The 20,135-nt window shown below is 38.8% G+C and overlaps 1 protein-coding gene across 2 annotated transcripts in view; it reads right to left on the bottom strand.

The window, feature by feature from the left end:
* SEMA5A (semaphorin 5A) overlaps positions 1 to 20,135 on the bottom strand; it is a 627,428-nt gene that overhangs the window by 259,752 nt on the left and 347,541 nt on the right. For both annotated transcript variants that reach the window (XM_038392658.2, XM_038392657.2), the window contains exon 5: positions 11,745 to 11,807. In XM_038392658.2, the coding sequence (XP_038248586.1) occupies positions 11,745 to 11,807 (63 nt within the window). The remainder of the gene's footprint in view (positions 1 to 11,744; positions 11,808 to 20,135) is intronic.

Here is a 20,135-nt window from a genome sequence, read left to right as displayed (position 1 = left end):
GTCTGTTCTGCAACTGACGCTTTACCCACTATTTTGTTTTCCTGCTCCCTTATAAAAAATCTTTGGGAAAAAAACAATTTATTTACCAAGCATTCTCTGATTTTACAAAAATATAAAGTAGACTAACAAAATTTATGCCAAGGTTTCAACTATTATCTGGCCAGGTTTTTTACTTCATTTTCATACCAATTTGACAACATAAAGGCATCTGGTTGCAGATATTTATCTCTTTGTAGCAAATTCATTGTTTTAGGTTACCATTTCAGCTATGTCTATATTTGATTTTTATGTTTTTAAATACTTTTGTGAAGAGCCCAGACGCTAATGCATTGGGCCCTTAGAGCCTTAAATAATTAAATGAAAAATGAATCCATTGCAGGTTATTTTTAATCTTTTGCTCTATTTTCTCCCTTTATCTCTCATATTTATTTCCTTGCTTTACAACAATCCCTGCTGCAAGTGCCAACCTGAATGTCCAGATTTAGTACCTTTTAACCATGTGGAATTCTGTGGAGCTTATAAAATGTGAACACATGCTGGCCATAATGACATTTTATTTGGCTCACTCCTTGATCCACTAGTTATTTTAATCACCGTTTAAGGTGGATAACTCTATGAAGTTTAAGTAACTACTATCAGCTTTCTGAAGCCAAGTGTGCATTAAACTGCCATATGTGATCATGTCTGTATATATTTTCCCCTCCAACTCTCTTCCTTCCTTGGCTTCTAAGAAAGCTCAGCATGATTATCTATTATCAATAAAGTCTGTAGGCAAAATTCGATGCAGGTTCCTTTTCTGCAAATAAGGTAGCATCTCAGTAGCCATAATCCAGTAACCAACGGAGTTCCTCAGTAAAGTGTAAATCCATTCTTCAGTGGCATACCTGAGGGTGGCCCATCCTCTGGGCAAAATATTTTTGGGTCTCACTCTCCCCTATGAGGGAACAACCTACATAAGAGAGGAAATGCCATGATTTTCAATCGTGAAGTCTTCCCACTTATTCTTCCATTGTGGCAGGAGGAAAAATATGGTTTTCCCTGAGCCCCCTCTTAACGTGCACATTCTGTTTTACTATCTTGACCCACTGGCTCCCTGCTGCCACCTGGACTGCAGAGCTCCAGCAGAAACCATGGCTCAAATGAGTCCTTCTGCCCTGTTGTCCCTGGTAATCCTTATCGCCCTACTCCGGTAAAACAGGTTCCACAGCAACGAAGAGGGAAGCAGTCTCAGGTAAAAGTAATTAATTTGTTTTCTCCATTGGATTTCAGAGTGTGGGAGAAGAAGGGAAGTTATAGGAGTGAAGCCAGCTCCCTGGCCTCATTCTCTGTTGTCCAACTGCATAGATGTGGAAACTCACAGCTGTCCTACAGAAAGGCTTCTATGGTGTGAGTGGAAAGAAAGAGCATGCCACACAGGCAGAGCTCCCTGCTCCACCAGCACAGCCTCCTTTTGTACATAGAGCCTGGGCCCTGTAAGTAAAGACCAAATTCTCCCTCTGTAACCAGACCCTGTAGTTGGTCAAAAAAATTAAAAAGGGCTCCCCACTTTATGTGCTTAGTCTGTTAACAGAATACACACAAAAAAAATAAAATAAAATAAAAAAAGAATCCCCATCAAGCTCCTTCTTCCGAGGTCCCAGACTCATTGTTTTGTTTTTAACACAACAGTAATTATAACAAAAGAAATTAACAGTTTTAAGAACAGTCAACTTTCTCAGCCATCTCTGCTCAAGTATTTGCTTGTTGATTGCCTAGCTAATCTGAACTCCCCAACCACACCCAGGCAACGCCAACAGGTTATATAGTTCCTAATAAGGCCTATCTGCCAGACAAAACTGTGTGTTTAATTCCTGATGGTCTTGGAGAAGCCCCTGTAGCATAGACAATGGAAAGGGGTGTTTCCTCCTGGGAACCATTTTGGGATTGGGTGCTGTTGACCCTGAATCCTAATGGGTCATATTGTGTTTCCTTTTCCCTTCCAGACTGTGAATGATGAATATGACTGCGGTTTGAAATCAAAAGCCGTGCTATCTTCTGGCTTTATTAATACACTAAACAACAGAAAAAATGGTTAATGACCTATCATAATTGTTGTTCTTCAAAATGTGTTGCACAAGTCCATTCCACTCTTGGTGTGCGTGCGCCCTGCACACAATTATCAGAATTTTTTCCCTCAGTGATACCCATCAGTGTCTCAAGCACCCTCTGCTGCTGCGCACCACTGGCCACCGGTATAAAGGGCCAGGTGGCACCAGGGTTGCCAAGAGACCTGTTTTCAACTGGAACACCCAGTTGAAAAGGGACCCTGGTGGCTCTGGTCAGCACTGCCAACCAAGCCGTTAAAATTTATTTACCAGATTTATTTGTGCATAAGCTTTCATGGGTAAAAAACCCACAAAAGCCAATAGGAGAACACTTCAATCTTCCTGGACATTCTATAACAGATTTAAAAGTAGCCATACTTGAACAAAAAACTTCAGAAACAGACTTCAAAGAGAAACTGCAGAACTAAAATTAATTTGCAAATTTAACACCATTAATTTGGGCTTGAATAGGGACTGGGAGTGGCTGGCTCACTACAAAAGCAATTCTGCCTCTCCTGGAATTTATACCTCCTCATCAATTATTGGGAGTGGCCACCCTGATTGTATTGGCCCTGTCAATACTGGTTCTCCATTTGTGAGGTAACTCCCTTCTCTTCATGTGTCAGTATAATAATGCCTGGATCTGCAATTTTCACTCCACACATCTGAAAAAGTGGGTTTTTTACCCACAAAAGCTTATGCCCAAATAAATCTGTTAGTCTTTAAGGTACCACCGGACTCCTTGTTGTTTTTACACAAATAACCATATTATTGTACTGTAATGACATACATATTGCAGTAAAAGTTTTGGGTCACTGCTATAGAACACTTTACTTTCTTTCAGAAGGGTATGATGGGAGTGAATGAAAATTGGTGCTTGTGTACCCACGCTCCTGAGGTTCATTCCTAACAGTCTTTTTAAAAAACATACTTAGTACTACTCCAAGCAAAAGTATTTAATATCAGCATATGCTTTCGTATTGTGGAGTTAAATTTGGATACTATGTTTCTACTTTGGGACAGGGGAAACGTTTAGTGTTGTTAAGCTAAAATTCAAAGCACACTAGTGTGGGCTGAGAGTTACCTTTCTTTTCATCCATCATGGTAGAACACAATCACTGTGCTGCAACTCTCAGACGTGGGCTGACATTCTCATAGTGTTTAATCCTCAAAAGCAACTGCTATTAAAACAGAGGCCTATGCTTTTATTTATAGGACATATTCCAACCATATTTTCTACTATATGTCCCTTTAATAAATACAATTTGTCATATTCCGTTGCCATGTAGGCTTTTTTTTTAAACTCCAAGATGCTGATGTCTGTGAGCTTGGATTAATGTTTGAGGGCTATATTACATTAAGAATCATAAATCTTTTAGGGAAAAACAACTTAGAAAGTGAAACCCCTTAAGTATTATGCATAATTTAATACAACCTACTTAAGAGGTCCCTGAGGGTCTTTGTTACTTTTTTAGATACAGACTAGTTTTATTGTCTTATTTCCTTGTAATCTATTCTATCATTAAATTCCTTACATATACGATGAAGCATCTCAGAAAGTTTCCTTAGGTTAAAAACTTTAAATAAAATATTAATAATCATTTTTTACCTCTTTATTGTTGTTAGTGCCATACATTTCCATAGCAAAGGCTGCATTTTAATGACTATAGGAGAATAGTTCCTAAACTGGAATGTGGGCTCCACTGGGACAAAGGAGAGGGGCAGCGAGAGGAAACAACCCCAAATCCACCTCCCCCCCCTGCTGCAAGTATGCTTCTGCAGCCAAAGATGGCCCTTTGAAAGCCACTCATCCTCCCTTCTTCCTTCCCTCCTCCTATTTAATATATTTAATGCAGAAGAAATCTGGAGTGGCGGGTGACAGAGAGATGGAAGGCAGAAGGGATTTTTGAAGGGAGCCAAAAGTGAGACTTGGAGTAAAGAGGCTATCAGTCATGTGAAGGCAGACTACCAACTTGCTTTTGCAGAGAGGAACTGTATCAGTTTTCTGGCACAGAAAAGCCCCTCATACCTAGCAGCACCAATTCCCCTATATTCCCCTGAGCTTTCTTGAGGCATGATCTACAAATCAGTAAAAAAACAAACCCTGTCATAAGAGTGGCCATACTAAGTCAGACTAATGGTCCATCTAGCCCAATATCCTGTCAGAGCCCAATACTTCCAGGGAAATGAACAAAACAGGGCAATTTTGAGTGATCCATACCCTGTCATCCAGTCAGAGGTTTAGCGACCTGGAGCATGGGGTTGCATCCCTGACCATCATGGCTAATAGCTATTGATGGACCTGTCCTCCATGAACTTATCTAATTACTTTGAACTTAGTTATACTTCTGGTCTTCACCACATCCCTTAGGAACAAGTTCCACAGGGTGACTGTGCATTGTTAGATACAAATTCCAGTCTTTTTCAACTGAAAGGATTGTGGGACATGGTAGGTTGTGCGTGACTTTTGACCATTTGGGGGAAAAGGGAAGAGAGGAAGAAGAAGAAAAAACAAAGAAAAAGAAAAAAGAAGAGACAAGACAGACAGGCTGGACATCAAAAAGGAGTGAGGCTGATAATTGTGCTAGGGTAATAGCATGAAGGAACATGGAGAAGGAAAATGCCAATCCACCAAACCACTACAAGAGGAACTACTGTTTGAAGCAACAAACCATAGAAAATTGAAATTTATAACATTAGCTCACAAGTACAGATTTGTATCATAATTTACTTTTCACTTCCACCACAGCCCTTAGGAGAAATCCTGCACTAATTGAAGTCAATGGGAATTTTGCCACTGACTTCAATCGATACAGGATTTTACCCCTTATTTCTTTCAAATAATTTTTTCAGGGCTCAATTGCTTACACATCTAAATCTCCCAATTTAAGACCTGATCGTTCTGCCGTTGAAGACAGTGATAGATTTGGCATTGATTTCAAAGAAAGCAGGACTAGACTTTTAAAGAATACATATGAATATTGTATTTCAGTTTTCAGAATCAGCTATATTTAAGGTTTCAGAGTAGCAGCCGTGTTAGTCTGTATTCGCAAAAAGAAAAGGAGTACTTGTGGCACCTTAGAGACTAACAAATTTATTAGAGCATAAGCTTTCGTGAGCTACAGCTCACTTCATCGGATGCATTTTATATATTTAAGATTCCACCTCTTTTGTTAAGCATTGACACACATATTTTCTAACCAAGAAACACAAAAACTGTATTTTCATAAATCTATTTTTCCAGACTTTATAAATTATCAGGAAGATTGGATTGCTCAGTGGCAGTGGTTTTAGGGTTTTTTTAATAGTTTTGTATAATTTCTTTCCAGGATGAGGGGGAAATAAGTAAAAACAGGGATTTCCCAGAAAGAACCAAGCTTATCTTCTGCAGTCTGAGACAATGTTAAGTAAAATAGCTATAGAAGGAGCACCATAATTCACAAAAGAAACTTTCAAAATCATATACTGTATTCAGCAATATCCAATGAATTATTTGAACTGATATTGTTCAGCAATTAACTGATGGTAACAAATTTAGGCACAGGGTTTGAGAGAGACTGAGATGATTAAACAGATTTCTACTGAAGTCAAAGAAGTCTACTTCTGTGCATCCCAAGTTTTTACAACACACAATGTGAGAAATGGAGCATAGTATCTCACAAAGTATGTATCTATGCTTATGACATAAATTGTATATTTTTTAAAAAAAATCACGGATACTGACCATGCTTTCATAGGTATGAGAAGGACATAGGTGATTTACAGAAACAACATGGAAACTTAATACAAGGAAGTGATTTTTTAAACATTTCATTTGACACATTTTCTTTCTTTATCTTTCACTCTCTTCTGAAGTGAGCTGTCTGCCAGTAGCATTTATGACAATTAATTTTAAAATTATGAAAGTTGGTTATATGGTAACTGAGTTTGCAAAAGTTACTAAAGCATCCATGCCTCTTTGGGAAACTCATTTAAAATTCATCATAATATATACGCCTATGAAAACGTTATAATTGCATGGGTGGCAATGACCTATTAAAACCTAATGCAGTGGTTAAATTTATTCCCCTCCCATCCCTAATCATTTTGGTGTTTTCTAAATAAATGGTTCATTAGTTTTCCACAAATATAACAGTTATAAACACAAATTATTAACGTCAAACTAAATAACAAAAAAAATCAACACCACAATCTTGTTTTGTACATCAGAGATGTAATTCTTCAGAATCACAAACACAAAGTTCAAAATCATTAAAGAGACATTTCAAAGTCTATTTAAATATTGTAAGTTGGAAAGTCCTCAGCTATTATTTTACTAATGGTTTTTCTATTGGGTTTGTACAAAAGATCCAGGATTGAAGTTGTCTACTGGGCCAAAAGTCCAACCAGTCAATGTATGGCATCTGGCAGCCCTCATACTTCATTTCTCCTTTGCGTTACTCAATCTGCTATATTTTATATATATGATTCTTAATAGATTATATATTCAGTAATTTTTTTTCAAATAAATTATAATTCTGCCTCTTTACTGTCCACAACATCTTTGCCATGGGTGTGAATTTATAAGTTTTTTAATCAATCAAAATAGAATAGGGTAGGCCATCCCTACAAAGCAAAGTTATTTTCCTGAATTTAGCAAGGAAAACGGTGATGTGAATGAACTTTCTTTCTATTTAAATCATTGACAAGTGGAAGTGGTGAATATGTTTAAGACTATGTTTAAGGCAGTGAGAGCATTTGTAAGAGATGCCTGGATCCAGATGTTTTGGCACCTGGATATAAGTAACTACATTGACTTTTGTCCTGCTGAATTAAGCTCCTGAAGCCTATTAAGTAATTTTGTAATTACTGCTTTTGATTTATTTTTATGTTTTTTCTTTACCTTTTTAATTCAATTCATTTTAATTCATGAAACAGCAAAAGTCACTGTAGTGAACTGCATGTACAGCCTAACCGATGTACTTCTATACAGCATAATCCTACAGAACATACTACAGTAACTTTTAAATATATATATATGTCTCATTTTAATCTGAATGTTTGAACTTCTAGGTTACTAGAGTTAAAGTTCATGCTATGTCACAGAATAGGTAATCTTTTCTAGCTTTGAAATAAGGTCCTTGGACATTTCCATTATTTGATTTCATAAAGATTTAATCATATTTAATGACTCAAACAGATAAAATGTATGATTTTTTGTAGATTTTCTTTTTTTAAAAAAAATTAATTTACAAGAACAGATTCTGTGAGAGATATAGAGTATGTAGGAACAGAGATCTTCAGCACATTTTAATAATTTTTATTTTTGTTTTATTTTATTAATGTTTTATCTTGAGAAGTTTTAAGATATCTCTTCTTTATCAAGATGCAACCTTACAAAGATAAGCTTTTTGATTTTTGTCCTAGTTTCTAAATATGAAGATTACTGTAAATTGTCTTGTTTATAAGAAGAATGGTGACATCTGGCCCATCTTCTTTCTTCTTTTTCCTTTATGCCACTTTTCCTGGTGAGGGTCGCAGTGACAGCATGGAGAGTAGGGAGAACCAGACCTCCCTTTCCTCTGCTACAGGTTCCAGCTCCTCCTAGGGGATTCCCCGGGCATTCCCAGGCCAGCCAGGAGATACAATCCCTCCAGTGAGCTGTAGCTCACGAAAGCTTATGCTCTAATAAATTTGTTAGTCTCTAAGGTGCCACCGGTACTCCTTTTCTTTTTGCGAATACAGACTAACACGGCTGCTACTCTGAATCCCTCCAGTGTGTCCTGGGTCAGCCTTGGGGCCTCCGCCCAGTGGGATGTGCCTGGTAGAGTTCCATCAGAAGCCTCCGAGGGAGCATCCTTATCAGTTGCCTGAACCACCACAGCTGATTCTTCTCAATCCAGAGGAGTACCGGCTGAGCCCCTCACCCTGTCTCAGAGAGCAAGCCCAGCCACCCAACAGAGAAACCTCATATCCACCACTTGTATCTGCAATCTCATTCTTTGGTCATTACCCGAAGTTCAGGACCATAAGTGAGAATGGGGACACAGAGCAACCTGAAAACAGAGAGCTCTGTCTGAGAACTCAGCTCCCGCTTCACCACCAAGTATAGGTACAGCGCCCGCATCACTGTCACCAGTGCACCAATCTGCCGGTCAATCTCATGCTCCCACTTACTATCTATCACTTGTGAGCAAGACCCCTAGATATTTGAACTCTTCCACTAAGGGCAGCTGTTTCCCATTTACCTGGAGAGAGCAGCCCAATTCCTTCCATGAAAGGACCAGGACCTTCAATTTCGAGGTGTTGATTCTCATCCCAGACACTTGAAACTTGGCAGCAAAACATTGAGTGAGTTTCGGAGATCACATCTGGTCCTAAACTGTTTACATTTATTGTTATCTTGCTGATGGATGAATGCCGAGAGGCTGATAGTTGCTAGGGTCTTTTCAATCCATTATCTTTATAGAATTTGGGGTCAATTTTCCATAAACTGGTTACATATTGTCAAGTCAAGACTTTTTCACATGGCCATGGCCATGGCCTTGTCAAGTTCAACAAGAGTGGCCTCTGTTCTGTTTTTTCTATGTTATTTATTTATTTTTTGGAGGGTGGGTGTCACGGACCTAGTCTCTGTGGTATGCAAAGCAATGTTTTTTTTTTTTAAAAAGGCGGCTTAAGCAGGACTTTCCCAAAATCAAAGCTCACTAACAATGATCTAATTTAAACAATAAATGACCAACTTGTGTGGCTCCATACTTGATTTGCTCAGAGACTTTCAAGGGAGGCACTGCAAGATGGAGTAAGCAAAGATTAAAAACTATAAGAAATAAATGGAAGGCCAAGAAGCCTTGTTTTTTTGGGTCAGCAAACCACCTGGGGGATGACTGACATTCCTGAAATCCTAAAATCAACCACCTTAAAGAAAGAAAGCCAATTCATCTACAAGAAGGCTACACCAGCCTTTGACCCGTCTCCCTGTACATGAAGGATGCCACTAAATGCTGTGCCAGCAACATCACCATCTAGCTGCTGGACTGCAGTTACAGCTTCTGTTCTGTGACAATCCAGAAGGCCATGAAAACTGAAGTGTTAGCAATCCCCCTGTTATTTTATGTATCTCATTTTTCCTTTCTCTAATATTGTCTTTTGCTTCTATTAGCTGGGAGGCAGTCCAGCCTTTTTATTCTCTCATTTTAGGGTGTGGAAGTATGGTTGTATGAATGCCTGTGTGTATGAGCACCCATCAAGTTCATAAAGGGAAGGCACCAAAAAAAGTTCCCCAGTTTAAAAAGCCCTAACCAAAGTCTCAAAGATATTCATTAAAGTATGTTCCATATTCTGTTTTTAAAAGTCCTAAGGAACTTTATAATGAGAAAGAGTGTCCTCCCACTGAGCTGGAGAGGGAGGAGTCACTCTGTAATCCCAGGTGGACAGAGCCAGATCAGGCTTGCCCCTCCCACCGGAAGCCAAGGGGCAGGACAGGAATTATAAAAGGCAGAGCCGCCAACCCAGTTGAGTCTGAGTCAGGGAAGGGAGCAGACTTATTCAGGCCACTGTAGAGTCCTGGAGCTGAACCCGTGCTAAGCCATGCCTTGCCCCCAGAGGAGATTGACCCAGGTGAAGAGCTGCCAGGTCTGTTGCTCTCCGCATATCCTGAGGAGACAGAGGATGCTTGTGGAATGCAGGTACCCAGCAAGGGGATCGTAAGAAGTGGCCAGGGATAACAGACTTTAGTCCGGTTGGGTTGTTACTCGATTCTATGTCACCATGTTTCGGTTGGATCCTCGCTGATCCAGTGGCAGAACACTCTGCTACTGGTAGGTTCCCTGGGCTGATACCTGGTGAAGTAAGGTGGGCCCTGGTTCCCCTACTCCCTACTGCCAACCCCACTCCTGGGGTGGCAGCCTCCCCACCTTAGGCCAAGAGGCCTGTGTCTACCTGCCATCTGCCAGAACTGGGTTGTCAGACTATTTATTTGCTCTGCCCTGCTGAAGGGCCTGAGCTATAAAACTGTTCCTTTGCTCTGCTCCGCCTAAGGGCCTGAGCCTTAAGACTGCTTGGTTGCTCTGCCCTGCCTAGGGTCCAAGATCCTACACTATTTGTTGGCTCTGCCCTGCCTGAGGGCCTGAGCCTCAAGACTGTTTGCTGGCCCTACCCTGCCTAAAAGCCGAAGCTCTAATCCTTGCTTGGGGTGGCATCCCAGAGATGTAGTGAGGCAGAGTGGCCTCCCACTGTGCTGGAGTGGGAGGGATATTCGCTAACCCTCTGCAAACTTAAACAGTCATACATAAAATTTGGTACATAAGATTTCTCAAACTTCTGCTTACCCAAGAGTTTTGTTAGAGTTTGTATAATGCAATCTGGGGAGAGGAGATTGGGGAAGGGTTAACCACCACACTGAAACTGAAATCTAAAGAAGAAGCTTTATAATTGGCTCTGAGGTTGTGGTTTTAGTATTAGAGAATAATTTGTCTTCAGTATAAAAATATTTAACCAGATCCAAGTTAGACTTGACTGACTTGGGTGAATTTTTTTTAGTTGGGGTTTCTAACCAAAGAGAGAGCCTCCTTCTGAGATCCCTCTTATAAGGATTGATTATTTGCTATATTAATCTGATGATCTGATTAATTTGATTATTTGATTTCATTCCAATACTGAGACTAACTTGTTGACCTGACTTGATGTGATAGTTGTATTGTTTTATTCTTAGTTTAGTTTAGTATTACTAACAGTAGCTTAGCTTTGGTGTAAGGTTTTCTTGATTTTATTTTTGTTTGTTTAAAAATTTGAATACAAGTTATAAAACTGATACTGTTTCATTTCTTTTAATAAGCAATGTAGGTTCATAATGTTAGCATTTCTAAAATGTAACTTATTTACAGTGAACATATAGGATTGTGATACAAGTGCCTTCAAAACTGGCAAACATAAGCAGCAACAGATAAAAAAATGCTCAAGTTGTGAAGTAGATTCTGCACAATGTCACACAAATAAATTTGGTTAGTTAATGCAGCTCTAAAAACTCACAAAAAATGTTCTTTTTATATGCCCATAGGACCCTGTTCTTTCTTGGCACTGCATTTAACTATGCTGTGTACATAAAAAAAATGTAGCTGGTCAAATTGGAATCTGGCTTTGGACGGCAGAAATATAGCAGGTCTTATGTCTACAGAGGTAGTGAATATCAGACTATTATTCTGAAAAGGTCAATAAATCCTGTGGCAATTCATGTGGCACAGAAATAGAAAAGTTTATAAAATTGTGCCTGATACCCAAAGAGATAAATGGTGTATTATGGAAGGATTTCTCAGGAGTTAATCTAGATTTACACCAATGAGATCAGAATCTAATCCACTGAATTTCACATACTGTGGGACTAAGAAAGTAAAGTGATACAAACTAAGTAATTGGAGTATTGTTACTCTGGGGCCTTTGATGGGTTCTGGAAGGAAGCAGCTGAAATATTGTTTCCTGAAATATTATTGCTTATATTCTTTGCCTACACTCCAGGAAATGCCGTATTGCCACCCTAAAAAATCTTGCATTATTTTTAGAAGGAGAAGAAGAACTTTATAGAGAAGAGGTTTGTACACTGACGAGTCCTGTACAAGACTCTACTGGATATCTTGTGAAACAAATATAAGTTTTGATTAAGCAGCACAGCTGTCATGCACTTACCTTTGATTTGCCCTTACTGTAACAGGCTCTTTTAGTAGCTTCATCACAGTGCCACTCCACTGCCTGAAATACATACCAATAAAAATATTTATAGACAAAGATAAGTAAAGTACAAAACACAGACAGCTAACACTGTCATGTTCATGGTACATAGTTCTATCACATTAACAGCTGATATTGGGGAGAATCTATTTATAATATTGTTATAATTTTTTTTTCCCTCAGAAACATATATCATTCTTATTGATGGCTGCTTAGTGACATAGTTGAAGTGTGGTTGGTGTTTTCAATCCAGACCTAGCACACACTTACTTACATCAGAAAAATCACAATCAGCACTAATTAGTACTATTCCTGGCAGTCCTAGCAAAGCAAAGTGATTGAATAAGTATGGAGAGGAAAAGACGCTCTATCCCCAGATCTGTCTGTCTAGGTAGTTAAATGGCCTGCATCGCCATAGCATTTGAGGTCAACTTTGTTGAGAGACATAGTCACCATGTTGTGGGAAAGCGTGAACTGTTGCTGTCCTTCCTGTCGTTGTAAATTCAAGAGGCTACCAATCCAGCACTAATCACAAGCACTAAAACTTACATTTTGGCTTGAGAGAAAAAAGAAACATACAAAACAACAGCACTAAAATTGTCTACTATGGAACTGAGGTGATTTAGCCTAATTTCTGTGTTGTCTCTTTGCTTCAACATATTTATACCACAGCTGTAACACTGTAGTGTTAGTGTATGAATTAAACCTTATTATTGCCATATCTAATATTCAAAAGCTATGACTTAGGAAGTATATTCTTTTATGAAGTACAGTGTATATTTCAGTGGGTACATACTGATACTTGTGCATATCTGCATATATATATATATACTGTATAATCAAAAGTGCCTTTGATATCAGATGGTACCTTTCACAACTAGGGTGTATATTCATATCTGTTATTTAGATTAAAAGTGTCATTGACTGCATTTGCTTTTTACCAGAAAGAACTGTGATTTCTTTACTAACTGTTGCAGTTTAACAATTTAAACCACAGTTTGCCCCATTTTCATTTTAAGTAACCAAAGCCAACTCATGCTGATTTAATGTAGCTAATTTTTTGCAGCTGACCTTTCATGGACATTGAATTAATAGTAAAAAGACTCTGTAATTAGGAAAAATAATAGGCTGAAAGCCTATTTAAATGAGGGGAAGAAAAAGCCTCCAGACAATACTACACAGTACTCTTTGATTTGCCTTTTCAACTAGCCCAAGAATGAGATTTTTTTTATTTTCAGAAAAATAACAACCTTATAACCAGTCCCCCTCATTCCCCAGACTCCTTTCCATTTAAAACAATTTCTATTGCAGAGGAATTTCTACATCAGTGGGGATTCACTGAAAACTTCTAAAACAGTCTGGAAGAATCCTTTAGTGAATGACCAGAGCATTTGTAACAAATTGTATCTAGCAACATGAAACACCCTCATAAGGTATTATATAAAAAGGGAACAATGCCTTAACTCTTTTGTACAAAACGCAGTTTTATCTCACAAATGTACTCTATAAAAGACTGTTCTTGGCATACCAATGTATTCTGGGTTTCTAGAGTATTATAACGATTGCTTCAGAATAGAGAACTAAAGCAAATGCCACCAGGACACAAGAAGTCTAAATGTTGTATAGCAGTATGTGCCAGTGTCTGATTTTGGAAATGTTAACCCATTAAAGCATTGAAGCTTAAACTCTACTATGGTTCCAATGTAGAAGGAGTTACTGGAAGGTCATCAGTGTAGGATGGGGAGTAGAGAGAAAGAAGACATGTTAAGCATGTAGCATATCCTACAGCATGAGTAAACCCCTTATGCGTACTAATCTGTCACATCTTGTATTTTGCTCACTCTGGTTGTCTTCTCCAGGCCTGAGGAAGATCTCTTTGTAGCTTGAAAGCTTGTCCCTTCCACCAACAGAAGTTGGTCCAATAAAAGGTATTACCTCACCTATAGTGTCTCTCTCATCCTGGGACCACCACAGCTACAACAACGCTACATACATTGTATCTCACAACACCTGTACCAAACTGGTATATATAATTTTCAATATGAAGAAACTGAGACAGACATTAAGTGACCTGCCCAATGTCAGACTGTAGATTAGAGACAGAAAAAATATTAGAATCCAAGTCCCCTGTTTTGTAGGCCCATGAATAATCCATTCTACTGCAATGCCCCCAAAACACAATGCTTATGGCAAAATTTTCAAAAGAAGCTTTGTTTTGGGTGCCCATCTTAACATCCAACACATGGTTTGGCAGAGGTACTCTTCTCACAGATCAGCTTATCACTGCCACAAGTCCACTACCTATAATAGAGAGCCAATGGTATTTATCACAGGTGAAAATGTACTGCACAAGATGTAAAATACCTGCTGCCACAGACAAAAAAAATATTGTTTTCCCAATTTTAAAGATCTGGAATCCTAAACTGAAAAAGAGTAAGTAGATTTCCTTGCAGTTTCATTTATTTTCTAATCTATTGGAATGGACATTGGCTTTGAGAGTCAAGATCACTGAATTCTATTTTTGTCTGATTCTCACACTGACTTGCTGTGTGACCTTAGTTCATTTCACTCAGTCTTTGTTTCAAAATCTGCAAAATGGGAGCAATCATATTTACCTACTTTGCAAAGTTGCACAGCATAATTAAGCAATGCATACCAAATGCTACAAAATGCAAAGAATGATTACAGTTTGTCAGTAGCAGAGATGGGAACAAAATTCAAAAACTAATTATTCTTAGCCTTGTGATTAATACTAGATTATATGACTGGGGGGGGGAATCCTCTTTCCTCCTCCAAAACAAATTCATATAGAAGTGGTCACTTTGAGTTTCCACATACATCTCTACAAATATTTCAGCCTCAACAAGTTCCTTTGAGATTCCTATATATTGACTAAACCTCCCAAATTATAAATTATTGCTAAGTGAGAACTGCCCAGATATCTAGATTTTTTTCAGGAGAGAAAAGTCAAAGGACTGAGAGTAGAAACGCAAAACCCAGTGGCACAGTTTTTGCAGTCTTTCACCAGAGTATGTAATGGAACTCAATGCAGGCAAGCCTATTAACCGCACCTGTGATGTAGCTAAAAGAAACTTCCCTTTTTTCCTTTCTCAAATATACTTTGAATGTATGAATTGAAATATACATTTAATATTAAGACACCATATGATAGTGTCAGATACTGTATTGGGGTAAATATAAGGAACTAAACTGAATAAACTATTTTTATGAAGTAAGCTATATGCAAGATATTATACAATTAATGGCAGGGTTTACTTTAGGGGCATCCTGCTAAGAAAAGAAGGGGGCTGTGTTTATAGTGATATATTTTAAATTAGTGATGAAGTTAGCAAAGTAAGGATAATATTTGCAATCAAGTATGCTGATGTTAGTACAAGTCAGTGAAATATACCAATGCTGGAAATGGATAAATAGATAGAACCAAATAATGTGTTCTAAGGATGGCTGAATACAAAGTTGAATAATGAGAAATGCAACTGTTTGACCATGGGCATAGTTTTAGGGGGAGGGCAGAAGGGGTGCTGCTCCCCTCCCCAAACTGCAAAACTCGGTTAGGCATGGAATTTCCCCCCCACTCATGTGCAGCCCCATTGGCCTGACTGGAACTGCTCCCACAAAAAAAATATAGAAGTCAAAGTAAACCTATATGTTTGACCACTAATGCACAGACACAGATCAGCCATATATACAGAGTTCCTAACATTATTGTTAAAATAAGAAGAGCAGAAATGAAAAACTTATACAGCTGTTTTGGCCTGCTGAAGAACACAGCAATTTTTAAATGACATCGTGTTACTAAATGTTAGACAGTTAAAACAAATTAAAGATCATAAAAGCAGTGGAGAGGCTTTTATTCAGACTGTGAACTTTAAGCTAGACATTTCAACAGTCAGCAAAGTGCTGAGGAGAAAATAAGACTTGAGCAAGCACACTGTGTGAAGCTGGCCAGAGGATGCACTTCAAGAGGGAGCCATGGAAAGGAACTTGCTAAAGTAGGCTGCTAACTGGGGATGAGCCAGCTGGTGTTCAATGTATGTACCACCATGGCCACACCAACGGCTATGACCTAACTAGTCTTACATAAATCGGTATGGCATAAGATGTTTTGCACAAATATACTGGAATGTAAGATCCAGTTGCAAGACTTCAAAAGTGATGCCTCATCTTTTGATTGGATGGTGAAAGGGGACATAACTTTAATTTTGGCTAGACATTTTAAGTCTTTTTCACAAGCATGAGTTGCCATTTGATTAACCCACACCAGTTTCTCAAAGAAGAGTAACCTAGTTGTACCACCCAGAAAAAATAGGATAAATTGGTCTGGCTCTGTAAGCACATTGCTTCCTGAAAGCTAAAGACACCTGGAAGGAAAACGATTGTGGTCCTGCGCCAGCCACTTAGGAGCCCTCCTGGTGCTCCCAAGTACTCATATCAGATAGGCACCTTTGTCTCTTTCTCTTTTCCACTAATTTGGGTTGTCTACCATCGGACTGGGAAAAGACTATAATGCTGTACCTAAATCTGTTCCACCTGGGTTTACAGTGTCAACTTTGCTATTGAGCTGAAAGCTGAAGGTTGAGCAGAGTTCTGGTGATAACTAACAGACTTTGAGCACCCTTTCAACATCAAAGAACTATAGAGGATTATTACATACTTTGCAGCAATACAATATTTCAATAATTTTGTCTAAAGATTGGGTGGGCAGTAGAATCTTGTTCAAAAGTTAAACAGTGGTATCTTTAGGAAGCAAACTAGATGTATGAAGCTGGGTTGGCTCCAAGGGAAACTGAAAGGAATGCCAAATGCCATGCAATTTGTTCAGATACCTTTGCAGAAGGCAAACAGTAAAAAATCTGAAAAGTGCAAAGAATGCTTAGCTGTCCCTTTCATTTACTGGATAAACAATAGTCAAGAAGGACAAAAATCCTTGCTGTCTTCACTGGAAAGAGTGTGTGTGTGTGTGCGCGCGCGCGCACATGCACACAATCCAATGCAGCAGGATATTAAGTCCTGACATGAATTTTCCAGAGATGCTACAAACTGCAAACAAGAAAAAAAATCTATATACAGTATATTTCAAAAAGAAAAGGAGGACTTGTGGCACCTTAGAGACTAACAAATTTATTTGAGCATAAGCTTTCGTGAGCTACAGCTCACTAGCCAGAATGTGCAATCATAACCTTAATCAATAAGAAAGTGTCAGTCATGTGTTCAGGATCTGAAAAAGTCATGAAAAGACTTGTTGGTTAGGGTTTCTATTATTAGATGTGATACAGGAGAATAAAAACACATGGCTTCCATTAACATAAATGGGAGCTGCAGTCACGTAATTCAGAGCATAATTGCACTCTGTATAATACCTGTATTGCTGTAGGTAGACAGACAGACACTCATAATGGATGTATTAATATAAATACACATATATTATGTATACACTTCTCTGAAGTGTAAAAACAAAATGTACTATTACATTTCATAGTGAAATAAGTTAATTAGTCAGGAACCAGGAAAATGAAGAGATCAACGTTCCAGACAGATGGTCCAGCACTGCTTCGGCAGATGGCTCTGCTAATTACATACTAGCAAAAAAATAACATTAAAAAGGTAGTTTAATTACATGATGCCAAAAATTAACAACTCCATGAGCTTTTCTTTTTTTTATTATCTGGTTGCTTTCACATCTTACATTATGTATTCATCAGTATCTTGGGGATTTTTAGATATAATGGCAATGAGCATTATAACTAAGTGACAGTGAACATACAGTCATCCCACCCTATTGTTCACACCAGTTCAAAAATGAAACGGCTTAGCCAAAACTCTGTTTGGCTAAAGAGGTTTTCAGCTGATGTAATTACCTCTCAGTAAACACATATGCTGGAGTCCAAGAGCTGGGTCTAACAAGGCCATTGAGAAGGGTGTGAGAATAGTCAGTGCCAGGAGATAATGAAGGAACTGATGAGGATTTCAGCAGAAGTAGAGTTTATCAGCGTGGTTGTGCTATTGGTTGTTGCCAGGATTTTTATGGAATTGTTTTGATGTTATGAGGTCATTACCTCCAGTTTACATATAAATTCAATGTAGAAAGATTTACAACTCTCCTTTCACTAAGAAAAAAAAGTTCTCCATATTTCAAACATAGTAATGATTCCTCTTGACTTCCATGTACCTGCCATTTTGTCTCCTGGCAGCTATTTTGTTAGAACCATACATTAGCTTTCCAACAGACTTTGAGAAGTAGCCGAGGCCTGGGGAACATCTGTTCTTCATTGAAAAGCTGGAAGATGATACATGAAGAATGACTTTCAGATGAGATGAGCTTCCTTCAGAGATGAGAATGGTTCCCTTTTGGCTCATCCAGAAAAGGACCCTGGTTTGAGTTTCAGTATAGTAATATGCCAGAAGCCTCTTCAGGGAGTCCAACCACCAGATGGGGAACTCCGCTAATTAGTTAAGTCTATTCTCATATCTGGCCACTAGTTGGCAGACAAAACAGTCAGTTTTTCCAGGGGGAAACACTATATATGTTTTCATCTATTTAGAGTCAGTTTTAAATCTGACTCCAATGTGGAAATGTTTTTATATCAATTTCAACTTTTATTCAAGATTATATTGTGTTTTATACAGTGAGCTGTGTGAAATATTTTAAATTAATCTTCAAATCATGCTAATGCTCATCTGGTTTTGATGTTGACTACAAAGTGAGTGAGCCTGACATTATTTAATGCTGTGAACTATGGAAAATTTGAAGTTTCACATGGTTTTGATGGGAAATCAGGTTTCAACTGAGTTTCAATTTAAACATTTTGGTTTAAAACACAGCAAAACTCAAGAGGTGAGAACCTATATCTGTTAAAATCTGGAGAAAATCCATGTGGAATGAAGAGTCCAAGATTTACACACTCTGATTATATCTAACATGCAAAGATACAATTCAGCTTTTGAAACATCTCAGAAGGTCAGAATCTAGCACTACATCAGTAGATATAATTGAAATAGAATACTTATATTAGACATATCAACATAATTTTCAAAAGTGCTCAACATTGAGCTACTTAATTGACTTTAGTGGGAACAAATTTAGCCCAATGCTGAGCAATTTTGAAAATTCTACCCACAGTCCTTCATTTCTCCTATTTTACACTAGTGGAATTCTATTGAATTAAGGGGAGGGAAGAAAAGGGCCTATATATGGCTTCTATGTTTTAAACAATACAAAGTACTTGATTTATATTTAATGGAGACAGGTTCACTACAAAATTAATGTAAGCAGAGTCTGAATGAGCTCTCCCCTGACATCTAGTGGTGAGCTGTGAAAAGGACTTCAGAAGCTGATCTCATTTGCATGGGCACCCTGCCTACATGCTCAACATGGTGGGATTGCCTGCCCAAATGGTCACTTTTGGCTGGTGTGGGATCCCCAGTCTCCTTGTTATTGAGGCAGGAGTAATAAAGGGTTGTTATCCTTGTTGTGCGAATCAAGAGCAGCAGAACTGCACTTAGCATTTCCCAATTGAGGGACTCACCCTCAACTAAATGGCACTCGCTAGGCAGGGGACATAGGTTCCAAAGCCTACTGAATTGGGAGACCAGCACCAGCACCCCAGACACCATTTGACCCTTCCTCTCTCCACTGTGTAATAGCAGAGCTAATTTACACTCAATTGAGAGTCTTGTTATATGCTGCAGAGCTGAAATCACTGATACCTAGGTCTAAGCATTAGACCTGCTTTGGGACAGTGTCTCTGATGCAAGAGACTGCCCAGTGTGCATGAGCAGTGAGGCTCCCCCACTATCAGCTGAAATTACTAAGAGCTATGTTAAGTGTGGGGCCCTGAAGACATCTTGGCGTGGCTGGTGGAGAGGTGCAGCCAGCAGGGCAGCTGGTGGAAGTGCCAGAGTAGAGCCCTGCAGAGAGTGGTGGTAAATGAGTGCCCGAGCCGCGAAGTGAGTAAGGTGCCTTGTCTCCCCCCCTCCCCCCCCCGCACCAGGTGGGAGGTGAACTCTGGTGCAGAGAAGAGACAGGCCATGTTAAAGGAACTTTTGGGTTGCTGGACTTAAGAACCTGAGGGGAAAAGAACACTGCCCAACTTACTTGGTGGTGGGTCTTTTGCTCATGGTTTATGTTTATAAACCCTGTTTGCAGTATTCCCCCTAACTAATGCCGCATTATTTCCCTCCTTTTATTAAAAGTTTTGTGCTGCACAAAGACTCTGTTCTTTCAAAAAGGAAGGCGCCGTCTTAGAGGCGCCAGGGAGTGGCGTGCAATTGTCTTAGGTCACTGGGTGGGGGCTTGAGCCTGTTTTTGTTGTTTTGTTGAAAAGAAAC

This window comes from Dermochelys coriacea, chromosome 2 (genome assembly GCF_009764565.3).
Source record: "Dermochelys coriacea isolate rDerCor1 chromosome 2, rDerCor1.pri.v4, whole genome shotgun sequence".
Taxonomy (NCBI): domain Eukaryota; kingdom Metazoa; phylum Chordata; order Testudines; family Dermochelyidae; genus Dermochelys; species Dermochelys coriacea.
The sequence above is the reverse complement of the archived record's forward strand: the minus strand, read 5'-3'. Positions and strand labels throughout refer to the sequence as shown.